Here is a 17,853-nt window from a genome sequence, read left to right on the forward strand (position 1 = left end):
CAGGTTAACCTACATGTCTCTACCAGGTTAACCTACATGTCTCTACCAGGTTAACCTACATGTCTCTACCAGGTTAACCTACATGTCTCTACCAGGTTAACCTACATGTCTCTACCAGGTTAACCTACATGTCTCTACCAGGTTAACCTACATGTCTCTACCAGGTTAGCCTACATGTCTCTACCAGGTTAACCTACATGTCTCCACCAGGTTAACCTACATGTCTCTACCAGGTTAACCTACATGTCTCTACCAGGTTAACCTACATGTCTCTACCAGGTTAACCTACATGTCTCTACCAGGTTAACCTACATGTCTCTACCAGGTTAACCTACATGTCTCTACCAGGTTAACCTACATGTCTCTACCAGGTTAGCCTACATGTATCTACCAGGTTAACCTACATGTCTCTACTAGGTTAGCCTACATGTCTCTACCAGGTTAACCTACATGTCTCTACCAGGTTAGCCTACATGTCTCTACCAGGTTAACCTACATGTCTCCACCAGGTTAACCTACATGTCTCTACCAGGTTAACCTACATGTCTCTACCAGGTTAACCTACATGTCTCTACCAGGTTAACCTACATGTCTATACCAGGTTAACCTACATGTCTCTACCAGGTTAACCTACATGTCTCTACCAGGTTAGCCTACATGTCTCTACCAGGTTAACCTACATGTCTCCACCAGGTTAACCTACATGTCTCTACCAGGTTAACCTACATGTCTCTACCAGGTTAACCTACATGTCTCCACCAGGTTAACCTACATGGCCCTACCAGGTTAACCTACATGGCCCTACCAGGTTAACCTACATGTCTCCACCAGGTTAACCTACATGTCTCTACCAGGTTAACCTACATGTCTCTACCAGGTTAACCTACATGTCTCTACCAGGTTAACCTACATGGCCCTACCAGGTTAACCTACATGTCTCTACCAGGTTAACCTACATGTCTCTACCAGGTTAACCTACATGTCTCTACCAGGTTAACCTACATGTCTCTACCAGGTTAACCTACATGGCTCCACCAGGTTAACCTACATGTCTCTACCAGGTTAACCTACATGTCTCTACCAGGTTAACCTACATGTCTCTACCAGGTTAACCTACATGTCTCTACCAGGTTAACCTACATGTCTCTACCAGGTTAACCTACATGTCTCTACCATGTTAACCTACATGTCTCTACCAGGTTAACCTACATGGCCCTACCAGGTTAACCTACATGTCTCTACCAGGTTAACCTACATGTCTCTACCAGGTTAACCTACATGTCTCTACCAGGTTAACCTACATGTCTCTACCAGGTTAACCTACATGTCTCTACCAGGTTAGCCTACATGTCTCTACCAGGTTAACCTACATGTCTCTACCAGGTTAACCTACATGTATCTACCAGGTTAACCCACATGGCTCCACCAGGTTAACCTACATGGCTGTTCACCCATGTTTATATAACTGACATACTATTTATGCTGAATGGTTTACTTTCTTACATTACCTTGTCGTTGGCCAATACAGTAGTAATGTTAAAGTAATAAAACTTGACTAATTGAGTCCCCAATCCTCTGTCATTGAGCTCACATCATTGAGCTCCCATCATTGAGCTCACATCATTGCTCACATCATTGAGCTCACATCATTGCTCACATCATTGAGCTCACATCATTGAGCTCACATCATTGCTCACATCATTGCTCACATCATTGAGCTCACATCATTGCTCACATCATTGCTCACATCATTGAGCTCACATCATTGCTCACATCATTGCTCACATCATTGAGCTCACATCATTGCTCACATCATTGCTCACATCATTGAGCTCACATCATTGCTCACATCATTGCTCACATCATTGCTCACATCATTGAGCTCACATCATTGAGCTCACATCATTGCTCACATCATTGAGCTCACATCATTGAGCTCACATCATTGCTCACATCATTGCTCACATCATTGAGCTCACATCATTGCTCACATCATTGAGCTCACATCATTGAGCTCACATCATTGAGCTCACATCATTGCTCACATCATTGCTCACATCATTGCTCACATCATTGAGCTCACATCATTGCTCACATCATTGCTCACATCATTGCTCACATCATTGAGCTCACATCATTGCTCACATCATTGCTCACATCATTGAGCTCACATCATTGCTCACATCATTGCTCACATCATTGCTCACACATCATTGCTCACATCAGCTGCATGCTCCAGTCATCTCCCGTCGCCTCTCGTCCCCGGCAGCCAGCGAGCTTCAACTCCACATCAAACAACACCCGAAGAACCGACTGCTCTCTCAGATAAACTGTTCTCGTGTTACGTAAGAAAATAACACATTTGGTATATAGCCGCTCCGTAAAAGTTAAACAAAAGGAGTTCTCTGTAAAGTAGGGGATGCGTTTGAAGCCGAGGCCACGCGAGAGAGGCTCCAGTGTGACAGACAGCCTTCCTCAGAGTGGGCCCCAGGCTTGTGCCCACGGGCCCAGAACTTTAAATAACGTTGACTGATGACACCAGGGGAAGGGTAAACAGTGTACGGCGTGGGCATTCACTTAAAGCCCCATAACGGAGACTGTTGTGGAATTTGAAGAGTTGTTATACAAGCCGGGGTGAGTTATTAGCGGAACGTAAGAGCTCTCCCGCACGTTGTCACCGACGTGAGTAACAACGCGGCAGGAAGGTTTTAACCCTGTCACCGCCACACGACAGAAGGTTAGCCCTTCACTATCACACAGCCGACGGCGACGCCCCAGCGTTAGCATCATTCCATCCGCGGAGCTAATGATGCTAATGATGGAGCATCGCCGTCGTCGGTTGTGTGCTAGTAAAGGGCTAACCTTCTGTATTGTCACAGTGAAAGGGTTAACCGGCTGTCGTGTGGCAGTGAAAGGGTTAAACGTGGACGGCGTATATTTGTGTTAAATCCCTGAAATATGGCAGCCGATTAGTTGTGTATTAGGTGCCTGAACTACTGTACGTTCTGTACACACTCTTGTGTTATTAGGTGCCTGAACTATCGTACGTTCTGTACACACTCTTGTGTTATTAGGTGCCTGAACTACTGTACGTTCTGTACACACTCTTGTGTTATTAGGTCCCTGAACTACTGTACGTTCTGTACACACTCTTGTGTTATTAGGTCCCTGAACTACTGTACGTTCTGTACACACTCTTGTGTTATTAGGTGCCTGAACTACTGTACGTTCTGTACACACTCTTGTGTTATTAGGTCCCTGAACTACTGTACGTTCTGTACAGACTCTTGTGTTATTAGGTGCCTGAACTACTGTACGTTCTGTACACACTCTTGTGTTATTAGGTGCCTGAACTACTGTACGTTCTGTACACACTCTTGTGTTATTAGGTCCCTGAACTACTGCACGTTCTGTACACACTCTTGTGTTATTAGGACTCGCAGCTGAGGCCCGTTGTCTGCGGGTAGATTTGAGTTGATTTACGGGGGCAGGCGTTTTAGCGTGTAGTTAGTGTATATCAAGAGAGGTGGTCACTTTGTCTGACCTTGCATTCATCACCCTTGAGCGGCTTTACTTCAAAATTGTCACGGTTTGGTGTGGTGGTGGTCATAGTATTAGTATTAGTATTTAATTAGTAGCCTATAATATATCATTATGCAGTATTTAAAATGAGAGAACAACGCAGGGGTGATATCGCCCTCAAGGGGATTTGACGCAAGTGAAAATCTCCCTATGACAATATGCATTATTCCAATATGTGTCATATGTCAATATATCCAGATCAACTTAAGATTACTATGCTATGTGAATGACTTGCTGCATCATAGTCACATGGTCGTTGTCTAGGGTTGGGTACTGTTCACATTTGAACCGATACCGGTACCGGTACCTGTGAATCGATACCGGTAGCCTAAACATTTCTCTAAAAATGTTATCTACCTACCTCAGTTGTAAAAAAAAAAAAATCCAAACTTACAAATGATTTATTATCATTATTATTTATTTAGAAGAATTTGTTAATATATATATATAATATTGCAGCGAGTGTTGTCTGCATCTAGCTTTGTAAAGTGTAACCACACCTGTGACCGTTTTGGGCTTGCCATTGCCCCGACTGCTTTGTTGTAGAATCAAGTAAAATCCTAGGTAAGCCTGTATTGTGCACATGAACATTTGGTCTCATTCTCCAAGGACTTACGACAAAAAGGGCTTTCTCTTAGGGCCATTTGAGACCTTTTCGGGCCGATTTTGGGATTAACCAACCGTCCCAATAAGACATATATAATTAATATTATATTATAATATATTGTCTATATTAATTTCTTGCCCCGAAAAGGTCTCAAATGGCCCTAAGAGAAAGCCCTTTTTGTCCTAATCCGTTGGAGAATGAGACCGTTCAACACACTTCATAGGTTTCGTTTCACGGTAAACGAAACGTTGACGTCATCGGAATTTAAAAAAATTATTAAATGAATCTTTTCTTTTCTTTCATTACCGAAATGTGGCACCGGTGGATCTCGTGTGAATCGGTACTCGGTAGTACCGACGTGATCCGGTCGGTACCCTTAAAAGTACCGGGTTCGGTCCCCATCCCTATCGTTGTCCTTCCTTCCCCAGATCCTGATGGAGGGCCAGCCCGAGGGCGAGCGAGGCGACAGTGTGGCCATTTTTGAAATACACATAGTTCACGGTTACTGCATAGGTGAGTGTCCACCTCCAGCACAGTGCAAAGTTCTCACGCAACATTCCATGGTCCAGTTTTTCATTGTTTCTTCTGTTTGGACCAAGATGGTTTCATGGTGGAATGTTTGATGTGTTGCGGGGAAACAGAAGCCTTCAGTTGATTTCCTGTCACAGTGATCACTAATACTGTGTCAACAACTGACAGGGAATCAAACGTAGTCCATTCTAGAATCCTGTTAAACCAGAAAATGTTTATAGAACGCAGAGTTACAGTAACTCTGAGGAGACCTCCTCTGTCTGAAGTCTTATTGTTACAGTAACTCTGAGGAGACCTCCTCTGTCTGAAGTCTTATTGTTACAGTAACTCTGAGGAGACCTCCTCTGTCTGAAGTCTTATTGTTACAGTAACTCTGAGGAGACCTCCTCTGTCTGAAGTCTTATTGTTACAGTAACTCTGAGGAGACCTCCTCTGTCTGAAGTCTTATTGTTACAGTAACTCTGAGGAGACCTCCTCTGTGTGAAGTCTTATTGTTATAGTAACTCTGAGGAGACCTCCTCTGTCTGAAGTCTTATTGTTACAGTAACTCTGAGGAGACCTCCTCTGTCTGAAGTCTTATTGTTACAGTAACTCTGAGGAGACCTCCTCTGTCTGAAGTCTTATTGTTACAGTAACTGTGAGGAGACCTCCTCTGTCTGAAGTCTTATTGTTACAGTAAGTAACTCTGAGGAGACCTCCTCTGTCTGAAGTCTTATTGTTACAGTAACTCTGAGGAGACCTCCTCTGTCTGAAGTCTTATTGTTACAGTAACTGTGAGGAGACCTCCTCTGTCTGAAGTCTTATTGTTACAGTAAGTAACTCTGAGGAGACCTCCTCTGTCTGAAGTCTTATTGTTACAGTAACTCTGAGGAGACACTACAGTACTTTAGAGGGGCAGGTGCTCAAAGGCTGAAAAGGGCGCTATACCTGTGTGTGTTAGAACCGAGCTCACTTATCCTTGAAAGACACTTTTATCACTGACTTAAAAGGCCCATACATCTCCATAAATGTTCAGGGGGGAGGGAATAAGTGCTTACCCTACAGACCCCAAGAAGTGCTGTATATTCTGTATTGTTTAATATAAATGCATTTTTTATTCCAATCCCGATTTGTATTTGAGATTCCCTAATCCCATCGGATTTGACTTCTTCCTGTCCCTCAGTGAGTGTAACACCAGCATTCAACTGTATGCGCCACAGCGGTTTCTATCATCATCATCATCACCACCCACGCTATGCAGGTTCGCGGAGAGGCCCGCTGAGGAGGCCGTGCAAACTGCAATGGAATCTCTCTCTTTACCTAATATATAAAAAAAAATGTATCCACTTTTTCTCCTCTTTTTCTATTTTTCTCCCATCCCAATTCCATTGTGCCAATTCTCCCCTCCCCTGTCTTGAACGTTGCTCGCATATTTCCCCCCACTGGCCGGTCGTAGGGAGGATAGAAGCCTTGCATCACGTGTCCCCTCCGATACACGAGGAGGCAGCCTGTCACATCTTTTCACCTGCCAGCGCGGACTCTCATTGGCGAGGTGTAACGTGTGGGAGGCTCACACTGCCCCCGCCACTTCCTGTCTCTGCTGTGCAGGCGTCACCCAACCGACCTGTAGGAGTCGCTGTCCACAACGACCAGATTACCACCCATCGACCTCCCACCCGCCAACTCTGCCAATTGAGTTAGTATGACGGCCGGCCCAAGCCGGAGGCAACGCCGACAGCCGGAGTCGAACCCGGTGTCTCTTGCGTTGGTGACGAGTGCAATGTCCGCTGCGCCACCCGGCCGCCTTCTTTACCCAATGTTTTAATTCTATCCTGACACTTGTCAGTTGGAAGGGCAGTCTATATGCGCAACGGGGGGAAAAAATACGAAAAAAGGGCACTTTTTTATGAGGCTCAAAAGGGCAGGTGCTCAAGCACCCGTTGGGCTCTATGTGTGCACGTGCCTGATGACGTCTTCTTATTGTTCCAGAGTGTAACTTTGAGGAACACCACCTCTGCGGCTACAACAACCACTGGAACCCTAATGTCAACTGGTATGTTGGGGGGAGCGCAGGCAGAGACCCTCGGTCTAACCTGCCTGACGACCACACCATGAACAACCACAGAGGTACACACACGCACGCACACACACACACACACACACACACACACACACACACACACACACACACACTCCATCACCCAGCCATACAAGCTCGGCCACACACCAGTACATGCTCAGACACATCCAAGTTGTGATTCTGTAATATATTGCCGTATCAGCCAGTGTGAGGCATCTGTGCTCAGGATAAGAACAGAACAAGGTCTATTCTAATACGCAGCACCTTTTAAGGGTGTAAATCTCTTGGCGTGTGTTGGTGACTGGTTTATTGTGTGTTTTAAATTGATTGTGTGTGTTTTGTAATCTCATATGCCATGTATGTACACTCAGCACCATTGAAAATGAGGGTCTCCCTCAATGAGTCCTGAGTTTAATAAAGGAGACATATTTTAGTCCTTAATATAGGGGGCTCTTTGAGGTCCGCTAAACATGCCTCTATACCTCTCTGTTTCAGTCCTGTTCTCATCCTAGCAGCCTCTATACCTCTCTGTTTCAGTCCTGTTCTCATTCTAGCAGCCTCTATACCTCTCTGTTTCAGTCCTGTTCTCATTCTAGCAGCCTCTATACCTCTCTGTTTCAGTCCTGTTCTCATTCTATCAGCCTCTATACCTCTCTGTTTCAGTCCTGTTCTCATTCTAGCAGCCTCTATACCCCTCTGTTTCAGTCCTGTTCTCATTCTAGCAGCCTCTATACCTCTCTGTTTCAGTCCTGTTCTCATCATAGCAGCCTCTATACCTCTCTGTTTCAGTCATGTTCTCATTCTAGCAGCCTCTATACCCCTCTGTTTCAGTCCTGTTCTCATTCTAGCAGCCTCTATACCTCTCTGTTTCAGTCCTGTTCTCATCATAGCAGCCTCTATACCTCTCTGTTTCAGTCCTGTTCTCTTTCTAGCAGCCTCTATACCTCTGTTTCAGTCCTGTTCTCATTCTAGCAGCCTCTATACCTCTCTGTTTCAGTCCTGTTCTCTTTCTAGCAGCCTCTATACCTCTCTGTTTCAGTCCTGTTCTCATTCTAGCAGCCTCTATACCTCTGTTTCAGTCCTGTTCTCATCCTAGCAGCCTATATACCTCTGTTTCAGTCCTGTTCTCATTCTAGCAGCCTCTATACCTCTCTGTTTCAGTCCTGTTCTCATCCTAGCAGCCTCTATACCTCTCTGTTTCAGTCCTGTTCTCATTCTAGCAGCCTCTATACCCCTCTGTTTCAGTCCTGTTCTCATTCTAGCAGCCTCTATACCTCTGTTTCAGTCCTGTTCTCATTCTAGCAGCCTCTATACTCCTCTGTTTCAGTCCTGTTCTCATTCTAGCAGCCTCTATACGTCTGTTTCAGTCCTGTTCTCATTCTAGCAGCCTCTATACCTCTCTGTGTCAGTCCTGTTCTCATTCTATCAGCCTCTATACCTCTCTGTTTCAGTCCTGTTCTCATTCTATCAGCCTCTATACCTCTCTGTTTCAGTCCTGTTCTCATTCTATCAGCCTCTATACCCCTCTGTTTCAGTCCTGTTCTCATTCTAGCAGCCTCTATACCTCTCTGTTTCAGTCCTGTTCTCATTCTAGGAGCCTCTATACCTCTCTGTTTCAGTCCTGTTCTCATTCTAGCAGCCTCTATACCTCTGTTTCAGTCCTGTTCTCATTCTAGCAGCCTCTATACTTCTCTGTTTCAGTCCTGTTCTCATTCTATCAGCCTCTATACCTCTCTGTTTCAGTCATGTTCTCATTCTAGCAGCCTCTATACCTCTCTGTTTCAGTCCTGTTCTCATTCTAGCAGGCTCTATACCTCTCTGTTTCAGTCCTGTTCTCATCCTAGCAGCCTCTATACCTCTCTGTTTCAGTCCTGTTCTCATTCTAGCAGCCTCTATACCTCTGTTTCAGTCCTGTTCTCATTCTAGCAGCCTCTATACCTCTCTGTTTCAGACCTGTTCTCATTCTAGCAGCCTCTATACCTCTCCGTTTCAGTCCTGTTCTCATTCTAGCAGCATCTATACCTCTCTGTTTCAGTCCTGTTCTCATCCTAGCAGCCTCTATACCTCTCTGTTTCAGTCCTGTTCTCATTCTATCAGCCTCTATACCTCTCTGTTTCAGTCCTGTTCTCATCCTAGCAGCCTCTATACCTCTCTGTTTCAGTCCTGTTCTCATTCTAGCAGCCTCTATACCCCTCTGTTTCAGTCCTGTTCTCATTCTAGCAGCCTCTATACCTCTGTTTCAGTCCTGTTCTCATTCTAGCAGCCTCTATACTCCTCTGTTCAGTCCTGTTCTCATTCTAGCAGCCTCTATACCTCTGTTTCAGTCCTGTTCTCATTCTAGCAGCCTCTATACGTCTGTTTCAGTCCTGTTCTCATTCTATCAGCCTCTATACCCCTCTGTTTCAGTCCTGTTCTCATTCTAGCAGCCTCTATACCTCTCTGTTTCAGTCCTGTTCTCATTCTAGCAGCCTCTATACCTATCTGTTTCAGTCCTGTTCTCATTCTAGCAGCCTCTATACCTCTGTTTCAGTCCTGTTCTCATTCTATCAGCCTCTATACTTCTCTGTTTCAGTCCTGTTCTCATTCTATCAGCCTCTATACCTCTCTGTTTCAGTCATGTTCTCATTCTATCAGCCTCTATACCCTCTGTTTCAGTCCTGTTCTCATTCTAGCAGCCTCTATACCTCTCTGTTTCAGTCCTGTTCTCATTCTAGGAGCCTCTATACCTCTCTGTTTCAGTCCTGTTCTCATTCTAGCAGCCTCTATACCCTCTGTTTCAGTCCTGTTCTCATTCTAGCAGCCTCTATACTTCTCTGTTTCAGTCCTGTTCTCATTCTATCAGCCTCTATACCTCTCTGTTTCAGTCATGTTCTCATTCTAGCAGCCTCTATACCTCTCTGTTTCAGTCCTGTTCTCATTCTAGCAGGCTCTATACCTCTCTGTTTCAGTCCTGTTCTCATCCTAGCAGCCTCTATACTCTCTGTTTCAGTCCTGTTCTCATTCTAGCAGCCTCTATACCTCTGTTTCAGTCCTGTTCTCATTCTAGCAGCCTCTATACCTCTCTGTTTCAGTCCTGTTCTCATTCTAGCAGCCTCTATACCTCTCCGTTTCAGTCCTGTTCTCATTCTAGCAGCCTCTATACCTCTCTGTTTCAGTCCTGTTCTCATCCTAGCAGCCTCTATACCCTCTGTTTCAGTCCTGTTCTCATTCTATCAGCCTCTATACCTCTCTGTTTCAGTCCTGTTCTCATCTAGCAGCCTCTATACCTCTCTGTTTCAGTCCTGTTCTCATTCTAGCAGCCTCTATACCCTCTGTTTCAGTCCTGTTCTCATTCTAGCAGCCTCTATACCTCTGTTTCAGTCCTGTTCTCATTCTAGCAGCCTCTATACTCCTCTGTTTCAGTCCTGTTCTCATTCTAGCAGCCTCTATACCCTCTGTTTCAGTCCTGTTCTCATTCTAGCAGCCTCTATACCTACTTGTTTCAGTCCTGTTCTCATTCTAGCAGCCTCTATACCTCTGTTCAGTCCTGTTCTCATTCTAGCAGCCTCTATACCTCTGTTTCAGTCCTGTTCTCATTCTAGCAGCCTCTATACCTCTCTGTTTCAGTCCTGTTCTCATTCTAGCAGCCTCTATACCTCTCTGTTTCAGTCCTGTTCTCATTCTAGCAGCCTCTATACTCTCTGTTTCAGTCCTGTTCTCATTCTAGCAGCCTCTATACCTCTCTGTTTCAGTCCTGTTCTCATTCTAGCAGCCTCTATACCTCTCTGTTTCAGTCCTGTTCTCATTCTAGCAGCCTCTATACCTCTCTGTTTCAGTCCTGTTCTCATTCTAGCAGCCTCTATACCTCTCTGTTTCAGTCCTGTTCTCATTCTAGCAGCCTCTATACCTCTCTGTTTCAGTCCTGTTCTCATTCTAGCAGCCTCTATACCTCTCTGTTTCAGTCCTGTTCTCATTCTAGCAGCCTCTATACCTCTCTGTTTCAGTCCTGTTCTCATTCTAGCAGCCTCTATACCTCTCTGTTCAGTCCTGTTCTCATTCTAGCAGCCTCTATACCTCTCTGTTTCAGTCCTGTTCTCATTCTAGCAGCCTCTATACCTCTCTGTTTCAGTCCTGTTCTCATTCTAGCAGCCTCTATACCTCTCTGTTTCAGTCCTGTTCTCATTTCAAGCCACTATACCTCTCTGTTTCAGTCCTGTTCTCATTCTAGCACCTCTATACCTCTCTTTTCAGTCCTGTTCTCATTCTAGCAGCCTCATAATAACCTCTCTGTTTCAGTCCTGTTCTCATTCTAGCAGCCTCTATCCTTCTCTGTTTCAGTCCTGTTCTCATTCTAGCAGCCTCTATACCTCTCTGTTTCAGTCCTGTTCTCATTCTAGCAGCCACTATACCTCTCTGTTTCAGTCCTGTTCTCATTCTAGCAGCCTCTATACCTCTCTGTTTCAGTCCTGTTCTCATTCTAGCATCCTCTATACCTCTCTGTTTCAGTCCTGTTCTCATTCTAGCAGCCTCTATACCTCTCTGTTTCAGTCCTGTTCTCATCCTAGCAGCCTCTATACCTCTCTGTTTCAGTCCTGTTCTCATTCTAGCAGCCTCTATACCTCTCTGTTTCAGTCCTGTTCTCATTCTAGCAGCCTCTATACCTCTCTGTTTCAGTCCTGTTCTCATTCTAGCAGCCTCTATACCGCTCTGTTTCAGTCCTGTTCTCATCCTAGCAGCCTCTATACCTCTCTGTTTCAGTCCTGTTCTCATTCTAGCAGCCTCTATACCTCTCTGTTTCAGTCCTGTTCTCATTCTAGCAGCCTCTATACCTCTCTGTTTCAGTCCTGTTCTCATTCTAGCAGCCTCTATACCTCTCTGTTTCAGTCCTGTTCTCATTCTAGCAGCCTCTATACCTCTGTTTCAGTCCTGTTCTCATTCTAGCAGCTTCTATACCTCACCTGTCTCCCTCTCACCTGTCTCCCTCTCACCTGTCTCCCTCTCACCTGTCTCCTTCTCACTCCATCTCCCTCTCACTCCATCTCACCTGTCTCCCTCTCACCTGTCTCCCTCTCACCTGTCTCCATCTCACTCCATCTCACCTGTCTCCCTCTCACTCCATCTCACCTGTCTCCATCTCACCTGTCTCCATCTCACCTGTCTCCCTCTCACCTGTCTCCATCTCACCTGTCTCCCTCTCACTCCATCTCACCTGTCTCCCTCTCACCTGTCTCCATCTCACCTGTCTCCATCTCACCTGTCTCCCTCTCACCTGTCTCCCTCTCACTCCATCTCACATGTCTCCCTCTCACCTGTCTCCCTCTCACTCCATATCACCTGTCTCCCTCTCACTCCATCTCACCTGTCTCCCTCTCACCTGTCTCCCTCTCACTCCATCTCACCTGTCTCCCTCTCACCTGTCTCCCTCTCACTCCATCTCACCTGTCTCCCTCTCACCTGTCTCCCTCTCACTCCAGGTCACCTGTCTCCCTCTCACCTGTCTCCCTCTCACTCCAGGTCACCTGTCTCCCTCTCACCTGTCTCCCTCTCACTCCATCTCACCTGTCTCCCTCTCACCTGTCTCCCTCTCACTCCAGGTCACCTGTCTCCCTCTCACCTGTCTCCCTCTCACTCCAGGTCACCTGTCTCCCTCTCACCTGTCTCCCTCTCACTCCAGGTCACCTGTCTCCCTCTCACTCCCTCTCACCTGTCTCCCTCTAACTCCATCTCACCTGTCTCCCTCTCACTCCATCTCACCTGTCTCCCTCTCACTCCATCTCACCTGTCTCCCTCTCACTCCATCTCACCTGTCTCCCTCTCACTCCATCTCACCTGTCTCCCTCTCACCTGTCTCCCTCTCACTCCCTCTCACCTGTCTCCCTCTCACCCCATCTCACCTGTCTCCCTCTCACTCCCTCTCACCTGTCTCCCTCTCACCTGTCTCCCTCTCACCCCATCTCACCTGTCTCCCTCTCACTCCAGGTCACCTGTCTCCCTCTCACTCCATCTCACCTGTCTCCCTCTCACCTGTCTCCCTCTCACTCCAGGTCACCTGTCTCCCTCTCACCTATCTCCCTCTCACTCCAGGTCACCTGTCTCCCTCTCACCTGTCTCCCTCTCACTCCATCTCACCTGTCTCCCTCTCACCTGTCTCCCTCTCACTCCAGTCTCCCTCTCACCTGTCTCCCTCTCACCTGTCTCCCTCTCACCTGTCTCCCTCTCACCTGTCTCCCTCTCACTCCAGGTCACCTGTCTCCCTCTCACTCCATCTCACCTGTCTCCCTCTCACTCCAGGTCACCTGTCTCCCTCTCACCTGTCTCCCTCTCACCTGTCTCCCTCTCACTCCAGGTCACCTGTCTCCCTCTCACCTGTCTCCCTCTCACTCCAGGTCACCTGTCTCCCTCTCACCTGTCTCCCTCTCACCTGTCTCCCTCTCACCTGTCTCCCTCTCACCTGTCTCCCTCTCACTCCCTCTCACCTGTCTCCCTCTCACTCCAGGTCACCTGTCTCCCTCTCACTCCCTCTCACCTGTCTCCCTCTCACCCCATCTCACCTGACTCCCTCTCACCTGTCTCCCTCTCACTCCCTCTCACCTGTCTCCCTTTCACCTGTCTCCCTCTCACTCCAGGTCACCTGTCTCCCTCTCACTCCCTCTCACCTGTCTCCCTCTCACCTGTCTCCCTCTCACTCCCTCTCACCTGTCTCCCTTTCACCTGTCTCCCTCTCACTCCAGGTCACCTGTCTCCCTCTCACTCCCTCTCACCTGTCTCCCTCTCACCTGTCTCCCTCTCCCTCCAGGTCACTACATGTACGTAGACTCTGTTTACACCAAGAGCTTCCAGGAAGTGGCCAAGCTGACGTCACCCATGACCACGGTGGCGCTGGCCGGCTGCCTGAGCTTCTACTACCAGCGCGACCAGGAGAGGGGCAACCTGTTCTCCGTGTTCACCCGGGACCAGCTGGGCCACTACGAGGAGATCTGGAGGCCGGAGGTGTACGCCACCGCCAGCTGGACTCTGGTCAATGTGGACATCAAGGCCCCGCACCCCCAGGAGGTCAGTACCGGAGAGGGCCAGACCCGGGTTGGAGGGGAGGAAGGTGTCATTGTACCATGGTAAAGGATTTATACACTGGCAGTACCAGGGTAAAGGAGTTATACACTGGCAGTAGCATGGTAAAGGAGTTATACACTGGCAGTACCATGGTAAAGGAGTTATACACTGGCAGTACCATGGTAAAGGATTTATACACTGGCAGTACCATGGTAAAGGATTTATACACTGGCAGTACCATGGTAAAGGAGTTATACACTGGCAGTAGCATGGTAAAGGAGTTATACACTGGCAGTAGCATGGTAAAGGAGTTATACACTGGCAGTACCATGGTAAAGGAGTTATACACTGGCAGTACCATGGTAAAGGATTTATACACTGGCAGTACCATGGTAAAGGAGTTATACACTGGCAGTACCATGGTAAAGGAGTTATACACTGGCAGTACCATGGTAAAGGATTTATACACTGGCAGTACCATGGTAAAGGATTTATACACTGGCAGTACCATGGTAAAGGAGTTATACACTGGCAGTACCATGGTAAAGGAGTTATACACTGGCAGTACCATGGTAAAGGAGTTATACACTGGCAGTACCATGGTAAAGGAGTTATACACTGGCAGTACCATGGTAAAGGAGTTATACACTGGCAGTACCATGGTAAAGGAGTTATACACTGGCAGTACCAGGGTAAAGGATTTATACACTGGCAGTACCATGGTAAAGGAGTTATACACTGGCAGTACCATGGTAAAGGAGTTATACACTGGCAGTACCATGGTAAAGGAGTTATACACTGGCAGTACCATGGTAAAGGAGTTATACACTGGCAGTACCATGGTAAAGGAGTTATACACTGGCAGTACCATGGTAAAGGAGTTATACACTGGCAGTACCATGGTAAAGGAGTTATACACTGGCAGTAGCATGGTAAAGGAGTTATACACTGGCAGTACCATGGTAAAGGAGTTATACACTGGCAGTACCATGGTAAAGGAGTTATACACTGGCAGTACCATGGTAAAGGAGTTATACACTGGCAGTACCATGGTAAAGGAGTTATACACTGGCAGTACCATGGTAATAATAATAAATAATAATTAATTTAATTTATATAGCGCTTCTCAATAACCCGAAGTCGCTGACAGTAGTCGGGAGCAGGGGTACAAACAAAGAAACGAAAGCAAAGAAACAAAAACAAAAACAACAAAGAAACAAAAACAAAAGGAACATGAGACCATGGGGGGAACAGGGGAGACAGCATGATAGCACAAAAAAGGACTGGAGACAGATATCAATCAGGTTGGAGGGGAGGGGGGGTTTAGGGGTGGGGGGGGTTGAAGGCAAGGGAGAACAGGTGGGTTTTGAGGCGAGCTTTGAAGGTGGAGAGTGTAGGGGAGTCTCTGATGGACTGGGGGAGGGAGTTCCAGAGTCGGGGTGCAGTGCGAGAGAAGGCCCGATCTCCGAAGTGTTTAAGCTAAAGGAGATAAAGGAGTTATACACTGGCAGTACCATGGTAAATGAGTTATACACTGGCAGTACCATGGTAAAGGAGTTATACACTGGCAGTACCATGGTAAAGGAGTTATACACTGGCAGTAGCAGGGTAAATGAGTTATACACTGGCAGTACCATGGTAAAGGAGTTATACACTGGCAGTACCAGGGTAAAGGAGTTATACACTGGCAGTACCAGGGTAAAGGAGTTATACACTGGCAGTACCATGGTAAAGGAGTTATACACTGGCAGTACCATGGTAAAGGAGTTATACACTGGCAGTACCATGGTAAAGGAGTTATACACTGGCAGTAGCAGGGTAAATGAGTTATACACTGGCAGTACCATGGTAAAGGAGTTATACACTGGCAGTACCATGGTAAAGGAGTTATACACTGGCAGTACCATGGTAAAGGAGTTATACACTGGCAGTACCATGGTAAAGGATTTATACACTGGCAGTACCATGGTAAAGGAGTTATACACTGGCAGTACCATGGTAAAGGATTTATACACTGGCAGTACCATGGTAAAGGAGTTATACACTGGCAGTAGCATGGTAAAGGAGTTATACACTGGCAGTACCATGGTAAAGGAGTTATACACTGGCAGTACCATGGTAAAGGAGTTATACACTGGCAGTAGCATGGTAAAGGAGTTATACACTGGCAGTACCATGGTAAAGGAGTTATACACTGGCAGTAGCATGGTAAAGGAGTTATACACTGGCAGTACCATGGTAAAGGAGTTATACACTGGCAGTACCATGGTAAAGGAGTTATACACTGGCAGTACCATGGTAAAGGATTTATACACTGGCAGTACCATGGTAAAGGAGTTATACACTGGCAGTACCAGGGTAAAGGAGTTATACACTGGCAGTACCATGGTAAAGGAGTTATACACTGGCAGTACCATGGTAAAGGAGTTATACACTGGCAGTACCATGGTAAAGGAGTTATACACTGGCAGTACCATGGTAAAGGAGTTATACACTGGCAGTACCATGGTAAATGAGTTATACACTGGCAGTACCATGGTAAAGGAGTTATACACTGGCAGTACCATGGTAAAGGAGTTATACACTGGCAGTACCATGGTAAAGGAGTTATACACTGGCAGTACCATGGTAAAGGAGTTATACACTGGCAGTACCATGGTAAATGAGTTATACACTGGCAGTACCATGGTAAATGAGTTATACACTGGCAGTACCATGGTAAATGAGTTATACACTGGCAGTACCATGGTAAAGGAGTTATACACTGGCAGTACCATGGTAAATGAGTTATACACTGGCAGTACCATGGTAAATGAGTTATACACTGGCAGTACCATGGTAAATGAGTTATACACTGGCAGTACCATGGTAAATGAGTTATACACTGGCAGTACCATGGTAAAGGAGTTATACACTGGCAGTACCATGGTAAAGGATTTATACACTGGCAGTAGCATGGTAAAGGAGTTATACACTGGCAGTACCATGGTAAAGGAGTTATACACTGGCAGTACCATGGTAAAGGAGTTATACACTGGCAGTACCATGGTAAAGGATTTATACACTGGCAGTACTAGGGATGGGTACCTTTCACATTTGAACCGATACCGGTACCGGTACCGGTACCTGTGAATCGATACCGGTACCCAACGGTACCTTTTTCCGGTACTTTATTCTCAAGAAATTTTATTTACCTACCTCGGTTGTAAAAAAAAAATCCAAACCTCAAATAACTACAATTTCGACAGTTTTCGGCTTGTCATTGCTCCGACTGCTTTGTTGTTGAATCAAGTCAAATCCTAGGTAAGCATATATTGTGCGTGTGAACGTTGACATGAAAAAAAAAAGTAAAAAAATAATAATAAAAAAAAAATATATATATATATATATATTTTATTTTGTTTTTATTTTTTTTTCGGTTTCTCACTTTATTCGATACTCGGTAGTACCGACGTGTTTCGGTTCGGTGCCTCAAAAGTACCGAATTCGGTACCCATCCCTAGGCAGTACCATGGTAAAGGAGTTATACACTGGCAGTACCATGGTAAAGGATTTATACACTGGCAGTACCAGGGTAAAGGAGTTATACACTGGCAGTACCAGGGTAAAGGAGTTATACACTGGCAGTACCATGGTAAAGGAGTTATACACTGGCAGTAGCATGGTAAAGGAGTTATACACTGGCAGTACCATGGTAAAGGAGTTATACACTGGCAGTACCATGGTAAAGGAGTTATACACTGGCAGTACCATGGTAAAGGAGTTATACACTGGCAGTAGCATGGTAAAGGAGTTATACACTGGCAGTACCATGGTAAAGGAGTTATACACTGGCAGTACCATGGTAAATGAGTTATACACTGGCAGTAGCATGGTAAAGGAGTTATACACTGGCAGTACCATGGTAAAGGAGTTATACACTGGCTGTTACAAAGGATCAGATTAAACTGAATATATATATTTATTTATTGATATATATTGCATAGTATTTGTATATCGTTTGATATCCCTTGTGTTGTGAAGGATCAGATTAAACCGAATATAT

The 17,853-nt window shown here is 46.0% G+C and overlaps 1 protein-coding gene across 2 annotated transcripts in view; it reads left to right on the forward strand.

Moving 5' to 3' along the window:
- mamdc2a (MAM domain containing 2a) overlaps positions 1 to 17,853 on the forward strand; it is a 139,506-nt gene that overhangs the window by 21,146 nt on the left and 100,507 nt on the right. For both annotated transcript variants that reach the window (XM_084319567.1, XM_084319568.1), the window contains exons 4-6: positions 4,618 to 4,702; positions 6,689 to 6,826; positions 13,555 to 13,811. In XM_084319567.1, the coding sequence (XP_084175693.1) occupies positions 4,618 to 4,702; positions 6,689 to 6,826; positions 13,555 to 13,811 (480 nt within the window). The remainder of the gene's footprint in view (positions 1 to 4,617; positions 4,703 to 6,688; positions 6,827 to 13,554; positions 13,812 to 17,853) is intronic.

This window comes from Notolepis coatsorum, assembly GCF_963971535.1.
Source record: "Notolepis coatsorum genome assembly, chromosome: 1".
NCBI lineage: Eukaryota > Metazoa > Chordata > Actinopteri > Aulopiformes > Paralepididae > Notolepis > Notolepis coatsorum.